The sequence below is a fragment of the Gracilinanus agilis genome, chromosome 2, assembly GCF_016433145.1.
Source record: "Gracilinanus agilis isolate LMUSP501 chromosome 2, AgileGrace, whole genome shotgun sequence".
Taxonomy (NCBI): Eukaryota; Metazoa; Chordata; class Mammalia; order Didelphimorphia; family Didelphidae; genus Gracilinanus; species Gracilinanus agilis.
In genome coordinates, this window is record NC_058131.1 from 383,580,775 (window position 1) to 383,598,949 (window position 18,175).

At 40.5% G+C, this 18,175-nt stretch overlaps 1 protein-coding gene across 6 annotated transcripts in view; it reads right to left on the reverse strand.

The window, feature by feature from the left end:
• Positions 1 to 9,543: 9,543 nt before the first annotated feature.
• The window catches only part of CYFIP2 (cytoplasmic FMR1 interacting protein 2), a 109,816-nt gene continuing 101,184 nt past the window's right edge, over positions 9,544 to 18,175 (reverse strand). For all 6 annotated transcript variants that reach the window (XM_044664471.1, XM_044664469.1, XM_044664470.1 and 3 more), the window contains 3 exons: positions 16,112 to 16,350; positions 13,914 to 14,061; positions 9,544 to 10,676 (listed from right to left, as the gene is read on the reverse strand). In XM_044664471.1, coding sequence (XP_044520406.1) covers positions 10,509 to 10,676; positions 13,914 to 14,061; positions 16,112 to 16,350 — 555 coding nt within the window. In that variant the 3' untranslated portion in view covers positions 9,544 to 10,508. The remainder of the gene's footprint in view (positions 10,677 to 13,913; positions 14,062 to 16,111; positions 16,351 to 18,175) is intronic.

Consider the following 18,175-nt stretch of genomic DNA (forward strand, 5'->3'; position numbering starts at 1 on the left):
CTTGGCCAGTATCAGGTAGTTTTAAAAATTACTGCTTTATTATTCAGTTTAAAATTTGGTACTGCTAGATCTTCCTTTATATTTAAAAAATTAATTCTTTTACTATTATTGATTTGTTGCTCTTCCAAATGAATTTTGTTATTATTTTTCTAGCTTAATAAGATAGGGTTTTTTTTGTTAATTTTATTGTGATGGCATTAAATAAACAGATTTGTTTAGATAGGATTATCATTTTAATTATATTGGCTCTACCCATCCATGAATAATTAATATTTCTCCAGTTACATAGATATGATTTTATTTGTGTAAAAAGCATTTTATAATTATATTTCCCTAGATACTATTCTTTTTTTTTTAATTTTAAACATTTATTAATAATAATTTTTAACATGGTTACATGATTCATGCTCCTATTTTCCCCTTCACCTCCCCGCATCCCCCCCCATGGCCGATGCACATTTCCACTGGTTTTATCATGTGTCATTGATCAAGACCTATTTCCAAATTGTTGATAGTTGCATTGGTGTGATAGTTTCGAGTCTACATCCCCAATCATGTCCACCCCAACCCATGCCTTCAAGCAGTTGTTTTTCTTATATGTTTCCTCTCCTGCAGTTCTTCCTCTGAATGTGGGTAGCGTTCTTTACCATAAATCCCTCAGAGCTGTCCTGTGACATTGCATTGCTGCTAGTACAGACGTCCATTGTATTCGAATTTTACCATAGTATATCCGTCTCTGTGTACAATGTTCTTCTGGCTCTGCTCCTTTCGCTCCCTAGATACTATTCTTGAGGTTTTCCTAACTTTGAATTCCTTGAGGTCTAGATCTAGGCTCCCCATACTGTGGGTTTTGCTTCACCTAAGGGTGTAGGATTTTAGTCCTATGTACAGCAGTCAGAACATATTCTTTCTGGAGTAAAGCAACAGCCATTGAGGAGAAAGAGGAAGAAGAATAGAAGAAGGAAAAGAAGTTGACGAGGATCCCTAGGTAAGCAAGAATTTCTGCCTTACTCAGTATCTATTCCTACAGGAGTCCCTCACAGGATTTCTTCTATTAGTTCTATTTTTTCTATTAGTTATTATTCACTAGGCTTTGTCTGAGTTTCTGGTCCAAGGCCTTAGAAGGTCAGGGTTGAGTGGGGTCCAAAATTATGAGCTTCTCAGGCCAAGTGCTCAAAATCTTTGCTTTGACTTGCTGTCTGATTCTGGTTGTCCTCATCATCACTGATGACCAAGAGTCATCCTGTTCCATGACAGGTCCCAGAGCCAGACTTACTCTTTCACTGCTGTTTCCCAGACATCTTCACACCAAATTCTGGCACTCTTGACCCTACTTCCAAAGTAGTACTTCCCCCTTCATTCCTGGACTTTGAAGTGTGACCCTCCCCCATGTTGCTGTTGTTATTGCTGTTGTAATTCAATCACGTCCAGCTTTTCATGATCCCACGGGTCACTGCACACCAATATTGTCCATACTGTTTTCTTGGCAAGGATACCAGAGTGGTTGGCTATTTGCTTCTCCAGTGGATTAAGGCAAACAGGTTAAGTGATTTGCCCAGGGTCACACAGCTAGGAAGTGTCTGAGTTGAGATTTGAACCTGGGACCTCCCACCTTTAGGCCTGGCCCTGAATCCACTGAGCTACCCAGCTGCCCCCTTCTTTTCTCTAATCTTGAGCAAATCATTGAATCTCTCTAGACTTTAGCTTCCCTCTCCATAAAATGAATGAATTAGAGCTGTAGAATGAGGTTTATGTCAGATCTGACATTTCTAAGATTCCAAATCTTCCCTTGCTGAGTTCAGCTCCCCCAGGGCTTTGCTGGGAGAATGAATTTTTAATCCTTAATAATATGGTTTTTCTCAACTGCTAATGAATTATAATAGACCTGGGTTAGAAAAGACCTTTAGGGTCATCTAGTCCAACTTTCTTATTTTACAAATTAGGAGGCTCAGATGTTAAGTGTCTTGTCCAAGGTCACACAGGTAGCAAACAACCAAACCAGGATTCAAACTTGGATCTTGTGATGAAAAAAGTGTGCTGATTTCCTGCATTCTACTACCTAACTCACTATGTGAAATTCAGTTGGACAAGATAATTTCTAAGAACCTTTAAACTCTAAACTCTTATTATTCTAGGTTAGTATGACAATGGGCTAATTAAATTTTCTTTCCAGAAAGATTTCTATTTTTTGGTTGTTCTTTAGTTAATTCAATGAGGAAGAAGACTGTTAACATGTTACCTAGTAATTCTCTAGGCTGTTAGTCTTTCTCCATTCCACTTCATCCTTCACACAGTCCCAAAAATCAACTTCCTAAGGTTTGGGTCTGACCAAGCCTCTCTCTCTTGCTCAAAAACCACCAACTGTTTCACCTTCTGGACAAAATATAGACTCCCTGGTGTAGTATTTCAAGAGCTCCAAAATCTGGCTGGCACTTACCTTTCCAGCCTAATTTCACTCTGTTTCCCTTCATGCCCTCTTCTTTCTAGCCTAACCAGACTGCTGACTATCTACACTGACCTTTTACTTCCCCTTCTCACTACTGTCATTCATATAAATCATCTTTTCTTCCTAGAATGAACTGACCACATCTAGAACTTATTAGACAGTAAACGCATTGTGAGGAGAGATTGTTTCGTTCTTTGTATTTGTCTTCCCAGCATGTAGCATAATGATTGATATATAGTCATTGCTTAATAAATACTAGTGAGTTGATTTTTTTCAAGGTACAGCTTAGGTGCTCTATGGACACTTCAATCATCATTGGATGCCAGTGATAACTCTATCGTTAAATTTCTTTCTGGCATTTTTTGTCTATATAAACCTTTTTCCTAATCTCTTACTTGTATCCCCAACACCTAGCATAGAACCTGGGACTCAGAAAGTACTTAATTAATACTTATGGACTGATTATTTTTTAAGGCATAGTTTAGGTGCCACCTTTGAGAAGCCCTGTTCTCCAACCATCAAGTTGCCAGCGAGCTTCCCTCATCGAGTTTTGCATAGCATTTTGATCTATGTCCATTTTTCTTTTTCTTTTATCACATTCCCTTTTGCCCCATATTTATTTCTGCATAGTATGTATGGCTGTAGCTGATTAGGGGAGTCCCCTTTACCCCATTAATTTTTTAAAAATTTGATTGGGGATGTAGACTCTAAACAATCACTCTGTTGCAAATGTTAATAATATAGAAACAGGTCTTGATCAGTGACACATGTAAAACCCAGTGGGATTGCTCTTTGGCTATGGGAATAGGGAGGAAATAAGGGAGGGAAAGAATATGAACCATGTAACCATGGAAAAATATTCAAATAAATTAATTTAATGAATAAATTTTTAAAAATTAAAAAAAAACCTTATCTTCTGCTTAGAATTGATGCTGAGTATCAGCTCCAAGGCAAAAAAAACAAAACAAAACAAAAAACAACAGTAAGGGTAAGGCATTTAGGGTTAAGTGACTTGCCCAGCGTCACCCAGATAATATCTGAGGCCAGATTTGAGCCCAGGACATCCCCTCTCCAGGTCTGGCTCTTTATACATTGAGCCTCTTAGCTGCTCCTACCCCATTAATTTGATGAGATTACAATGAACCTTTCTTTTTTTCTTTAAACCCTTACCTTCTGTCTTGGAATCAATACTGTGTATTGGTTCCAAGGCAGAAGAGTGGTAAGGGCTAGGGCAATGGGGGTCAAGTGACTAGCCCAGGGTCACACAGCTAGGACGTGTCTGAGGTCAGATTTGAACCCGGGACCTCCTGTCTCTAAGCCTGGCTCTCAATCCACTGAGCTACCCAGCTGCTCCCATGAACCTTTCTTTCATTGGCAGACTTGGACACAGGAAGATGGGCTCTTGTTAGGGGAGCTTCCTCTTTTTATTTAAAAAAAAAATAAGCTGCCAGACCATTTCATCCTCTCTGGGACTTCCTTTTAGATGACTACTTAGAGTAAAGAAGGAGATAGACCTGCATGGTGCTGTGTGAGTGGTAGAGAGACGTTGTGGAGTTGCAATCTCCTTCTCCCAGGAACTGATCCTGGCCACACAGACACTGTCCTGATTCCTAGGAAGCCAATTAGCAAGAGTTCCGTGATGTCCTCTCAGGAAGGGGCCAGTGGTCATCCCCACACTTTCCTCTTTTTACTTTTTTTTTTTTTTTTTTACTTTTATATCCATAGGGACGTGACCCTCAGATACACAGTATTGATTCTAAGGTGGAAGGTAAGGATTTTAAAAAATAAAATAAAATGCACCAATTAGTGGCAGCTAGGTAGCACAGTGGATAGAGTGTCAGGCTTGGAGTCGGGGGTGTTAGGTTAAAATCTGACCTCAGATACTTCCTAGCTGTGTGATCCTGGGCAAGTCACTTAATCCCCATTGCCAGCCCATATCATTCTTCTGCTTTGGAACTGATAACTTAGTATTGATTCTAAGACAGAGGATAAAGGTTTAAAATAAAGAGGTCATAACTTGTTCATAAGGGTATATGATTTGGGGTTTTGGTTTTAAAAGATTACTTTATTACAAAAATGAATAATATGGAAATAGGCCTTGAGTGATAATACAAGTACAACCCAGTGGAATTGCTTGTGGACTCTGGGAGGGGGAAGGGAGACAACAAGAATCATGTAACCATGGAAAAATATTTAAAAAGAAAAAGAAAAAAGAAAAGAAATAGATAGTAAATAAATAAAATAAAAAATAATGTTCTAATTATTGTTTTGTTTAGATCATCAATTCCAAGGTATACCCTAAGACTGTAGCACTATCACATGAAGTCTCCAATTTTGGCAGGGCAGCAATTTCATTCTGACAATTCTTCTTCTGTTAACTCAGTAGTGACCTCACTTGCCCCTTGTCCCACCTTGAGCCCCTCACTGTCTGAGCTTGGGAAATCGGTGGGGTCGGCAACATAGGGAGGAGCTTGGCTTCTGGGAGCAGAGCTCTGGAATGAAATGAACTAAATTTTGGTTGAAGAATACACATCTCTGTGTGGTTCCCTCCAGGCGAGGATAAAATAAGAATTACTAAATAAAACAAGCCTCCATTTGGAGCATTTCCTGATTTCAGAGATGTGAATGCTCCTTCCAAAAATTTAATATTTGGCTGGGTCCAAAATATATAGATCTTGTTTGTACAGGTAGTCACTTGTTCTGCCATCTTCCCCATCAGACTGTGAGCATCTTGTTGCCCAAGCCACAGATCAGCTTAGAGATGCTGTGCCAGCCAGCTCAGAGGGGACTGATGGGAAGCCAGGAAGGGCTACGGAGAGAAGAGCCCCTGCCCTATCATCTGCACAAGTTTAACATTGAGAAAGTAAAGGGAAGGTCCCAATGGTTAAAAAGAAAAAAGAAAAATTCCAGTCTCTCCCATCATACTCTTACTTTCCCTTCTGTCTTGTGGATTAGGCTGTCATCTCCTTGAGGGCAGAGTCTCTGTCTCTGTCTCTCTATTGACTCGGTATCTCTTAGACCAGCCTACATAGATCTTGTTTGTACAGGTAGTTGCTTGTATGTTCTCTCCCCTATCAGGCTGTGAGCACCTTGAGAACAGGGACTGTTTTTTGTCTTTGTTTGTATGCTCAGAGTCTAGCTTGGCACTATGCCTGCCTACAACATGGTAGGTACTTAATAAATATTGTTGCCTGAGACATAATAGCTCTTTACCTAACTAAAGGTATCTGAAATGCTGTCATGTAGAATAGAAATAAGACCTCTTCTGCTTGGCCCCAGAAGGCAGAATTAGGAACAATGGGTAGAAATAGTCAAGAAATAAATTTAGGCTCTGAATCTTCATGACCCCATTGGCCTTTTTCTTGGCAAAGATACTGGAGTGGTTTTCCATTTCCTTCTGCAGCTCATTTTATAAGAAAGGAAACTGAGGCAAAGTTAAGTGACTTGCCCAGGGTCACACAGCTAGGAAGTGTCAGGTTTGGATTTGAACCCAGGTTTTCCTGACTCCAAGTCTAGCACTTCATCTACTGTCCCTTCCTTATAACTAGAGCTATCTAAAAGTGAAACGAGCTGCCCCCCAGCTGCCATGGGTTCTTTAGGCAGTGGTTAGATGACCTTTTCTTAAGTTTATCGTGGAGAAGATTCATATTCACCTATGGGGATGGACTTGATGGCTTTTGAGGTTCTAAATATGATGTTCCATGAGGCAATTGATTCACTAATTCATTAGAAACTATTGATCTAAAATTCAGGTGAGATAAGTCATGAGATGATGAAGCATGGAGGAGCCTTTCCCAGTGATCTAGTCCAATCTGCTCATGTCATTGATGAGGAAACTGAGGTCCAGAGAAGGGAATTTACTAGATTTACCAAAATCAAGACCAAAATAAAGGCTGTCACTGACATATTAATAAGAATGTGCCCCTTCTTCCTGACCTCGTGGTCACTACCAAGGCACCCCTCTGCCACCCTCCCCTTCTAAGCCCTATTCAGTTTGGTGAGTTGTTTAGGTGAAGATAAAACCCAAATATTCAGAAATATTAGGATTGGTCAGAGACTATTGCTGGCAACTGATTTGTGTGATTAAACTATTTTGACCAAGCTTTCCAAAGCTGGCTTACAATTCTAAAAATGACTTGCCCAAGGTCACACAACTAATTCATGGGAAAACTAGGACTAGAATTCAAGCCTCATGACTCCTATATACTCATTCTATTTTGTCTTTTAACTTAGAGACTAGAAACTCCCAGGATAGTAAGCCTGGGTCCTTCAGGCTTTGTATGGATCTGTACTGTGTAGACACTCTGAATGTTCGCTAACCACAGAGAGAAAGCAGGCTATGCCAGTTAATCAGGCTCTACAGCCTTTTCTGGTCCTTGTTTATCATCTCCCCTCTTGCTTATTAATAATTTTCTAAGCCATTCCTTTCAGTGAGCAATTCTCAGGGGCCTCCATAGGTGGAACTGACAAAGTTTGGAGAGGAGACTGTGGTGCTGGTTTTACCAGTTCAGAAGCAGTTTTAATGGAGATGGAAACATCTATCAACTCAACACAAATACCCCCCAAAATACAAACCAAAATTTCTTCTTCAGCTGCATAGCAAATATGATGTAAGAATTTAACACCATGATTTTATCACTAGCGTAAATAGAACTCACCATAAATAAATGTAAATTCATTGTACAAAAAAACCCCAAAGACTCTTAATACAAATATGGTACATTTGACAATTTCTGCAAACAGATTTTTTTAAACTCTTAAAAACCAAGTTTTGTTTTGTTTTGTTTCTGGTTCTTGGACACACATCAATTAAGCTGGGCCAGTAATACTGGGGCAGGGGGTGGAAGTGGAGGAGCAGGGAAGGAGGTCATAGAGATACTGAACTTTTGTGTTTAGTGTCCATAAGGAAGTGCTCCTAGAAAAGAGAACGAAAAAAGAAAATACCACAAATTCACAAATTTCCAAAGGCTTTTGATCTGACTTTTTTTTTTCCTGTGGTAAGAGTTAAGAATGTTAACTTTAAGCAGGAATTTGAAGTGGGAGATTTTTGAGGTGGTGCCATCCTCCTATATCACCTAGGACAGGCCTATGAAGATTAACCATTTCCAGGTAAAGTAACATCTTCTAAAGTAAATCAATTTCAAACCTGAGAGAGGGTTATCTGTTTTCCGGGGGTGGGAGGTGGGGGTGTATTAGATCAGCAATCCCATTAGCGTACTTTTGGACCACTGCTGCCATGTTGAACCAGGTTGAACTCTTACAGATCAACATGGGCTTTTCCCAGAGTCTGAAGTTCAAATTCCAGAACTGGCTGATATTTGCAATGGATGTTTCTTGGCCATAGCTGGGTGTCTGCTAGTGTCATAGAGAGCTCCAATTTTCCTCTCCTGGGATTATAAGAGGACCAAAGTGTCTTCTTTGAGCTGCCAGGATTACCTTTTGATTAAAAACCACTGAGTGTGTAGAGCCAGATTCTGCCCTTCTGATGGCCCTAGGGCTCACGCAGAGAATGCGGCTTTGATAGCTCTAGAGCAGGCATAAGACTGCTGAAGCAGCAACGATCTCAGTCGGGAATCCTAGATTGAATGTGGAAAATCAAGTATTAAGGAGAAACTCGTCAGCTCAATAGTGGCTTGATAGATTCTGATAGATGAATAACTGTTCTTCCCAGGAAGGATCTGACCAACCAAATTATATCCTTTGAACAAACTGATCTAGGATTCATGGCTCTTCCGGTAACATCATAAACAACAATTAGTGAGGATCTAGGCTGCTGAAGCATCTGATTGCTAATTAATCTGACCCTTCCACCACCTTGGGAAGCATTTCTAGTTAGAGGTGGAAAAATAAGAATGGTTCTCTCCATGAGAGAATTCTAAGCTTTTACTTGTTGATATTCAGCCTGTTGGGTAACTTAAAGGATCATAGATCTGGAAGGAATCTCAGAAACCATCTAGTCCAACCCCCTCATTTTATAAATGAGAAAACTGAAGCTCACAGAGGTCAAGTGACTTGCCCATGGACACATAGGTAGTAAATGGCAAGGCCAGGTTTTGAACCTTGGTCCTTCACCTCCGAATCCAGTGTTATTTCTATTGCACCACACTGCCCCTTATTTTTCTTTCTTTGCCCACAACTCTCTTCCAATAGTTTAGGGATGCTGCTCTGGTGTGCACAGAAGGTTCAAAGAGTCCAGGTGGAGAATAGTGCCTCTCTCATAGGAAGCTCCTGTGTCTACCTCCTATTCTCTACTTTCCTTCCTTGTGGGCATAAATGTATTTCATTACCTTCAAGTCCCTCTTTCTCTTGCCTTTCATTGTAACAAAACTGGTCCAACTGATTGACTTGAACCCTCTTTCACAATTTCCCCCTTGAATTCCATCTCTTATGGGGCACAGACTGCCCAAAGAGGCACTTTAAATGTTGTCAGCTGCCCATCGCCAAAGCACCCTTTAAAGAGAGAGAAAAAGAGCCCCCATCACGGGAGATTTTGCCCAGTGCATTTCTGATACTTCCATTAGAAAAGGGATTCCTATGCCCTTTGTGAAAGTCATTTGTCATTCATAGGTAATTAGAATTTTAGAACAGTTTAGGGAGCTGGGAGTGAGTGGAAGCATTTTGTGAGAAAGATTCCAAGCCCCTAAACCTAAGTTAACGAGTGCTCACTTACCACTGCCCTTTCTATCCCACTTCTTCCCTCAATAGACTATATCTGACCATAAGTGAAATGATTCCTCCCTGACATTTACTGAGATTTCATGAGATCATAGATTTAGAACTGGAAAGGATTGTAGAGGCCATCTAGTCTGATCTCTTCATTTTGCACATGAAGAAACCAATGACCAAAGAGTTTAAAAGATGTACTGAAGGTCATACAGGTAGGTAGTAAGCAGCAAAAACAGATTTTGAACTCAGGACATCCAACTCTGGAGTCACTGCTCTTCGGGCTGTACCAGGCTACCTCCTTTGGTCAGAGCTGTCCTTTGTACCTGGCTCCCAGGAAGATACACAAAGGAAGGGCTCTTGAGCTTCTGCTGCTCAGCTTCCTGTCTTGGCAACAAACTGTGGAGAAAACCAGGAAGGCCCCTAGGCTCAAAGGTTTTTTTTATTTAGAGATGTGAAGGTCATGTATGCTTTAGGATTGCTGTGTCCTGTGGGTCCCTTGCTGTTCTTCCTAACCTATTACTAATCCATGTGCTATATAGGCATGAATGAAATGATAAGTTCCCTCCTGGAGGGCAGTAGTTGGGCTGGGGTTGGAGGAAGGGGTTTACTAATTTACTTTTAGAGTCAGAAAAAAGCAAGAGCAAGCACCATCTCCAGCAGGAAACCACCACCAAGAAACCTCATGTACTGCGTGTGGGTGGGCACTGCCCAATAGCCCTTGGAGGACAGCTGTTCAGTCCTTGAGTGCTCTTGGGGCTGAAGTCCCTGGAGTCCAGTGTGATTTGGAGGAGCAGGAGGAGAGGAGGATGTGCAAGGTGAGGATTGTGGGATAAGCTGGAGAGTTGGGGCCTGACCAAGACCTGTGCCTCAAGGCAGGCAGGCAAGCACCACTTGCCCTTGGTTTCAGCCTCTGCCAGGGATTGCTTCTCCAAAGAACCATGGGCACCAGAAATTTCTACCCTGCTTGGAGCCTGCAGATATCAGCACGAAGTCACAGATGGCTATGTTTGCAGAGGTGGGCACAAGATGGAAGGCCTTAAAGGAACAGCCATAGTCGTGCGATGGGGTGGTGGGAGAGCTGGAGGCTGTAGGGATGCCAAAGGGTCAAACAATGAATTCTCAGTATCAACACAGAAGAAAACGAGGAAGAAAAGCACGCGCTGCCTTTTTGTGTCTTTTTTTTTTTTTAAGCTATGGGAGAAACCAACCACGGAGATGTCATGGAAGAACATGCACAGGCCCAGCTCTTGGCTTGGGTCAAGGTGTGCTTGGGGTATCTGGTTTGGTTCCATGTTCAGCCCACAGGCTACCAGTTTCCTGAGCCATCCTGGACATACTCTGGAGGTGGTCCCTCCCCTCCACCTCCTGTTAGGCTCTTATTGGGGAACCTCTATGCTTAACAAGTGGTAGCCAAGGACTGGTGGATGGGTGGCTGGAAGCAACGCACGTGCTCCACGGTGGTACTGTCCGTCTCTACTGACTTCATATATTTGTTCAAGATAGCAAAGACCTCGTTGTTTAGGATCTGGTATTTGCGGATTCTGTCGGCCATCTTCTTCAGGGGCTGCAGCAAAGAGGGTGAGTTGGGGTGAGAAACACAAGAAAGGACAGAGAACAGGAACACAGACATGAGATAATGCACCATATGCACAGAAAAGTCACTCAGCTAGAAAATTCCCAGGTTCTTATTTCTTTGGTCTAATTTTATTTTGTTTATTTTTTTTAAACCCTTACCTTGTGTCTTGTTATCAATACTGTGTATTGGTTCCAAGGCTGAAGAGCAGTAAGGGGTAGGCAATAGGGGTTAAGTGACTTGTCCAGAGTCACACAGCTGGGAAGTGTCTGAGGTCATATTTGAAATCAGGAACTCCAGTCTCTAAGCCTGGCTCTCAATCCCCTGAGTCACCCAGCTGCCCCTTCTTTAGCTTAATTTAATTTTATTATTTTTAAAAAAATTATTTATTTATTTAGAATATTTTTCCATGTTTACATAATTCATTTTCTTTCCCTCCCCACTCCAAGAGCCAAAAAGCAATTCCACTGGGTTGTACAAATTTTGTTATTTGACACCTATTTCCATATTATTCACTTTTGCTATAGAGTGATTTTTTAAAAGCCTAGTCTCCAAATCACATACCCACATATACATGTGATAAGTGATGTCATATGTTTTGCTTTTGCATTTCTACTCCCATAGTTCTTTCTCTCAGTGTAGTTAGCATTCTTTTACATAAATCTTTCAGGAGTGTCCTGGCTTGTTGCATTGCTACAAATAGCAAAGTCCATTACATTGGATTGTTCCACAATGTTTTACTTTCTGTGTACAATGTTCCTCTGTTTCTGCTCATTTCACTCTACATCAGTTCATTGAGGTTCTTTCAGTTCATATTGAAATCCTCCTGTTCATCATTCCTTACAGCACAATAGTATTCCACCACCATCTTATACCACAATTTGTTCAGCCATTCCCCAATCAATGGATACCCCCTCATTTTCCATTTTTTTTTGCCACCACAAAGAGCATGGCTATAAATATTTTTGTACAAGTATTTTTCCTTATTATCTCTTTGGGGGTACAAACCCAGCAATGGCATTGCTGGATCAAAGGGCAGGCAATCTTTTAAAGCCCTTTGGGCACAGTTCCAAAATTGCTTTCCAGAATGGTTGTATTAATTCACAACTCTACCAGCGATGCATTAGTGTCCCAATTTTGCCACATCCTCTCCAAAATTTATTATTTTCGATTGCTGTCCATATTGGCCAATCTGATAGGTGTGAGGTGGTACATCAGCATTGTTTTGATTTGCATTTCTCTAATTATGAGAGATTTAGAAAACTTTTTCATGTGCTTATGGATAATTTTGATTTCTTTATCTGAAAACTACCAATTCATGTCCCTTGACCCTTTGCCAATTGGGAAATGGCTTGATTTTTTGTACCATCGACTTAGTTCCTTATAAATTTGAGAAATGAGACCTTTGTCAGAGGTTTTTGTTATAAACATTTTTTCCAATTTGTTACTTCTCTTCTAATTTTGGTTACATTGGTTTTGCTTGTCCAGATCCTTTTTAATCTAATATAATCAAAATTATTCATTTTATATTTTGTAGTATTCTCTATCTCCTGCTTGGCCTTAAATTCCTTCCTTTCCCACAGATCTGACAGATATACTATTCTATGTTCATCTAATTTATTTATGATTTCCCTCTTTATATTTAAATCATTTACCCAGGCTGAATTAATCTTAGTATAGGGTGTAAGATGTTGATCTAAGACTAATTTTTCCCAAACTATTTTCCAATTCTCCCAGCAGTTTTTGTCAAATAGTGGGTTTTTGTCTCAAAAGCTGGATCTTTGGGCTTATTGAACACTATCTTGCTACTGTCATTTACCCCAAGTTTATTCCATTGATCTACCCTTCTCTCTCTAAGACAATACCATATAGTTTTGATGATCACTGCTTTATAGTATAGTTTGAGATCTGGTAAAGCTAGGCCTCTATCCTTCACATTTTTTTCCCATTATTTCCCTTGATATTCTTGATCTTTTGTTCTTCCAGATGAACTTTGTAATAAATTTTTCTAATTCTACAAAAAAAGTGTTTTGATAGATTGATATGGCACTGAATAAATAAATTAATGGAAAAAATTGTCATTTTTATTATATTAGCTTGTCCTACCCAGGAGCAATTGATGTTTTCCCAATTATTTAGATATAGTTTTATTTGTGTGAAGGAGTGTTTTGTAGTTATGTTCATATAATTCCTGAATTTGTCTTGCAAGTAGATTCCCTTTGCTAAAATTATTAATTGTTTCTACTAGTTTTTTAGTTGATTTTCTTGGATTCTCTAGGTATATCATCGTGTCATCTGCAAAGAGTGATAGTGTAGTTTCCTCATTGCTTACTTTGATCCTTTCAATTTCTTTTGCTTCTCTAATTGCTACTGCTAGCATTTCTAATACAATGTTAAATAATAGAAGTGATAATGGGCATCCTTGCTTCATTCCTGATCTTATTGGGAAGGCATCTGACTCATCCCCATTGCAGATGATGTTTGCTGATGATTTTAAATGAATACTGTTTATTATTTTTAGGAAAGGCCCATTTATTCCTATACTTTCTAGTATTTTCAATAGAAATGGGTGGTGTATTTTGTCAAAGGCTTTTTCTGCATCTTTGGACTAATTTTAGAAAAATTCAACCAGCCAGATGTTTGAGGTCTCTATTACCCCTTATCTTCTGTCTTAGAATTGATACTATTAGTCCCAAAGCAGAAGAATGAGTGATAAGGGCTAAGCATTGGGGGCTAAGTAACTTGCTCAGGGTCACACAGCTAGGAAGTGTCTGAGGCCACATTTTAACCCAGGACCTCCATCTCTAGGTCTATTTCTCTATCTGCTAAGCCACCTAGTTGCCTTTGCATTTGTTTTTGTTGTTCAGTCATTTTTTTCAGTCATGTTCAACTCTTTGTGACCTCATTTGGTGTTTTCTTGGCAAAGATTTTTGGTTTGCCATTTCCTTCTCCAGCTCATTTTATAAATGAAGAAACAGGCAAATAGGGTGCCCAGGGTCACATAGCTAGTAAGTGTCTGAGGCTAGATTTGAACTCCAGAAGATGAGTTTTCCTGACACCAGGCTTGGCACTCTTTCCACTGCACCACCTATATGTACTTGTTGGAATAATCCAGTTCCTTTTGTTTTATTTTAATTTCACCATTTGATTTGCCTTTTCTTCTGTCTTGCATGGTCTCTGTGTTTTCTCTTAGACCTCCCACTCACCCACCCACCATGTTCTACTTACCACATTTTTTATTATCTCATCCTTCCCATCCTGCCTCTGCACCTTCAGCAGATGGTAACAGAAATCAAACAAATCAAAACGCCTCTGCTGTCCAAGGAGGACGATGACTGAGCAGCCAGCCCAATTCAAGCCATCTCCAAAGCACTGCCTGGAAGGGGAGAAAGCAGGAAACTAGATTAAAGGGGAAATAACCTTCCATAAACTGTATGTCAGGACCATGGCTAGTAGCCTGGTCCCAGAGATAGAAGGGTCTCAACTAGCCTTTAAAAAAAAACAAAACAAAAACAAAAACCAAAAAAACCCCTTTACCTTTTTTCTTAGAATCCATACTGAGTGTCAGTTCCAAGGCAGAAGAATGAGCAGTAAAGGCTGGGCAGTTGGGGTTAAGTGACTTGCTCAGGGTCTGTCTAAGGACAAATTTGAACCCAGGACCTCCTGTCTCTAGACCTGGCTCTCTATGCCTCTAGACCCTAGATGCCCCATAACCATTCTTAATTATTCTTTATCCTCATATTTCCAACTTGCACATGGGTATGAATAAGTTTATCTTATTCATGGGGCAAAATGAAAGGCAGCATGATGTAAGGGATAGGACACTGGATTTGAGTCAGAAAAGCCTGGGTTCAGAACCTACTTCTGACACTTTCTAGCTATGTGACCCTTGATGAGTCACTTGACCTTTCTGTGCCTTGGCTTCCTCCTTTGAAAAATGAGGATTTGGGCTCACAAGCTTCTAAGGAATCTTCCAGTGCTATGTCTATGATCCTGTGGCATAGCAGATATCAGGTTATTATTGTTATTAATTTTAATGATTTGCTGTTATTTAGTCATTTTAGACTCTTTGATCCTCATCTGAGGTTTTCTTGGCAAAGGTACTGGAGTGCCATTTCCTCCTCCAGCTCATTTTACAGATGAAGAAATGGAGGCAAATAGGGCAAAGTGACTTGCCCAGGGTCACACAGCTAGTAAGCATTTGAGGCCAGATTTCAACTTGGGAAAATGATTCTTCCTGACTTTAGGCCAGCGCTGTATCCACTGCACTACCTAGTGGTGCCAGTTTTAATGATAGGTGACATTTATATAACCCTTACTACGTAGCAGGCACTGTGATAAGTGCTCTATAATTATGATCTCTTTTGATCCTCAGAACAACCCTGGGAGGTAAGTGCTATTATTACCCCCATTTTATAGCTGAGGCAACTGAGGCAAAGAAAGGTTAAGTGCCTTGCTCAGAATTACACAGCTAGTGAGTGTCTGAGGTGAGATGTTATCTCAGGTCTTCCTGACTCCAGGTTCAAACTGAGAAACTTGGAAATCCTACTCAGCACAATAGCTGGTTACTGCCTCTCAAATCAAACCCAGACTTCTGATCCTGGCTGTCAAATCTGGCTCTAAACAATTTAATCTCTCTTCCTTATAAATGATAGTTGACTGGTTGACTTATCTGTCACTATATATACTCTTTTTAAAAATTTTTATTTATTTATTTATTTATTTAAACCCTTGTACTTCGGTGTATTGTCTCATAGGTGGAAGATTGGTAAGGGTGGGCAATGGGGGTCAAGTGACTTGCCCAGGGTCACACAGCTGGGAAGTGGCTGAGGCCGGGTTTGAACCTAGGACCTCCCGTCTCTAGGCCTGACTCTCACTCCACTGAGCTACCCAGCTGCCCCCACTATATATACTCTTTACTCCAGCCAGTCTCCTCTCTTTCCTCCTGCTTCTTCCAACTTCCATACTCTTGCTTTACCTATTTCTTTCTTCTGGAATGCCTTCCCTTCTCCTCTCTTTCTTTCTAAATCTTCTTCATCCTTTGAGGCTTTGTTCAAGCCCTAGTTCCATCTCCTCTAAGTAGCCTCTTCGAATGACACCCAGCCACAGACTTTCCTCTTTCTGATGTTTTTCACCTGTATTTTCTGTTTATATTGAACAATGAATATCTATATGACACACAATCTCTTTTTTGCCTATTGTGAACCATTTAGGGCTTGCTTCAGTTTCTCTATCTATCTATCTATCTATCTATCTATCTATCTATCTATCTATCTATCTATCTATTTTTCCAATAGACTCTAAGCTCCTTGTGGACTGGGATTCTATTTTCCCTTGTCTTGGATCACTAAGAGTGAATCACCAAATCTCTACCAGGGAAACTTTAGAGGTGGTAGCTTTTGCCCTACACTTCCCCAGGCACTTACTCTGCCGTAAATTCGTTGGTCCCCACTGGGATGCAGTATACAAACTGCATGGCACTCCACAGACGATGAAACTCCACACACTCATCCACGTGCATGACACCATTGGTGGGGGGTGGGCCACGCCAGATGGGATCCTGGAGGTAGCTCCGGATGCGTGTCAGGATGACCTCAAACATGGATAGTCCACAACATAGTCTCTCCTTGGTCAACAGATCTCCCTCCCGGGCAATTGCAATTTGCTGGGAAGGAAAGTGTCTGTGAAAGCTTGTTGGTAGTTCTCTCTTTCTCCTCCTATTCCCCTTTGAGATTTTCTTCTTTCCTCCTCCCTACCCCACTCCCCCCATCCAATTCCCACTAATTCCCAAACCAGTACAACTTGAACATTATTCACAAAGATTGGGGGCTTGGTTGGGAGCAGTGTCTCTATGGATCCTTTAGTGTTCCATGATTTCATTCAACATTTTATGCTTTTATTTTATTTATTTTCTCCACTAATATAGACCAGGACTCTTCCATGTCCTAGTACTACCAGTTTTCATGAGTCAACTTTCTAATGACCTCAGTTAGAAGGTTCTTTAGATGACAGTGACATAATCTGTCACCAGATCCTACCTGAAGATCCCTACAACACACTACCCTCAAGTTATTTTGTAAATATTATGTATACATTGTCATGTAAAGATGGCTTTCCTCATCAGAACTTAAACTCCCTGAAGGGAGGAACTATTGCCTTTGTGCCTTTGTATCCTCAGTGCTTGACACATACTAGGCAACTGCTGATTTCTGCCTTTCCATTTTGGGTAGAATTTGCCAGAGGTTATGTTCTGTTGCCACAGCTCTAAGACTCCAGAGTTACTTCTGTACCATGATAAGGCATCAGAAGAGGACTCTGGTACAGCACAGCACTAACCTTACCAAAACTCAGCACAATATTTGAGGGTAAACCCACTCTGGCTACTTTGCCATTTGCCTTGCTCCTACCCTGCTTCTCCCTCCCTGAAATAGTTTGGTCTGGAAGACCAGAAAAAATACACCCTCCCCCCATAATTAGTCCCTGTGAGAGTTAATTCATTAGCTTTGGAACCCCTGCCCCTGGGTGAACTGTTTTTTTTTTAAACCTTACTTTTGATCTTAGAATCAATACTGTGCATTGGTTCCAAGGCAGAACCTTGGAACCTTTGTGTAGAGGATGTATTTTTGCAATTTAGCCCTTGTTTCCTCTCAGTCATTTAAGTTTGTAATACTTAAAAGTCACTCTTTCTGACAAAAAAAGGCATTTGAAATTAACTTGCTATGAGATGGTCTTTTGTACTATTGGATTTAAAGCTTTTGATGCAGTAAAAGTAGTATTACAAAGATGAATAAAATGGACAAAATAAAAAAAACACAACAACAAACTAAGGGCTAGCCAATGAAGTTTAAGTGACTTGCCAAGAGTCACTTGCCAATAGCTATGAAGTGTCTCAAGCCACATTTGAATACAGGACCTTCCATCTCTAGGCCTGGTTCTCAATCTACTGAGCTACCCAGCTGCCCCTAGTTGAGCTGTTTTGATTGATGAGTGAGAAAAATCCCAACTAGCCTTCTGTATGTAGCCAGCCCCAGCCCATCAGACTATCCTCACATCCCATCACCCATCCTGGCTGTCTTGCTATTATCCCTTGGTCTCTTCTTTTGCTCAGGGCTCAAATACCACAATACTATTGCCTGGAAAAAGGGTGTTTTAACCGACTGTCCTGTGGATTAGTTCACCAATTCTTTCTGTCCTCAAACATCAGACAGAACATAAAATTTAGGGACGAGGTCATAAAACACCATTTCCTGAGACTGTCTGGATGGGTCTTTCCCAGAAATGTCCCATTCTAAGGTATTCTTATGCCCCTGGACATGTAAAGATGCAGCATCCTTAAAAAATTAAGACACCCTTCCTCCTCTCCAACATACGTATATTTTTTGTCAGGGAATAGTCAACCTGCAATGTAATCATTTATAAAGTTGGGGCTTATAACTTATTAGAAAAGCCTGTTGAAATGAATCCAGGGAATGCTATGACAAATGAAAACA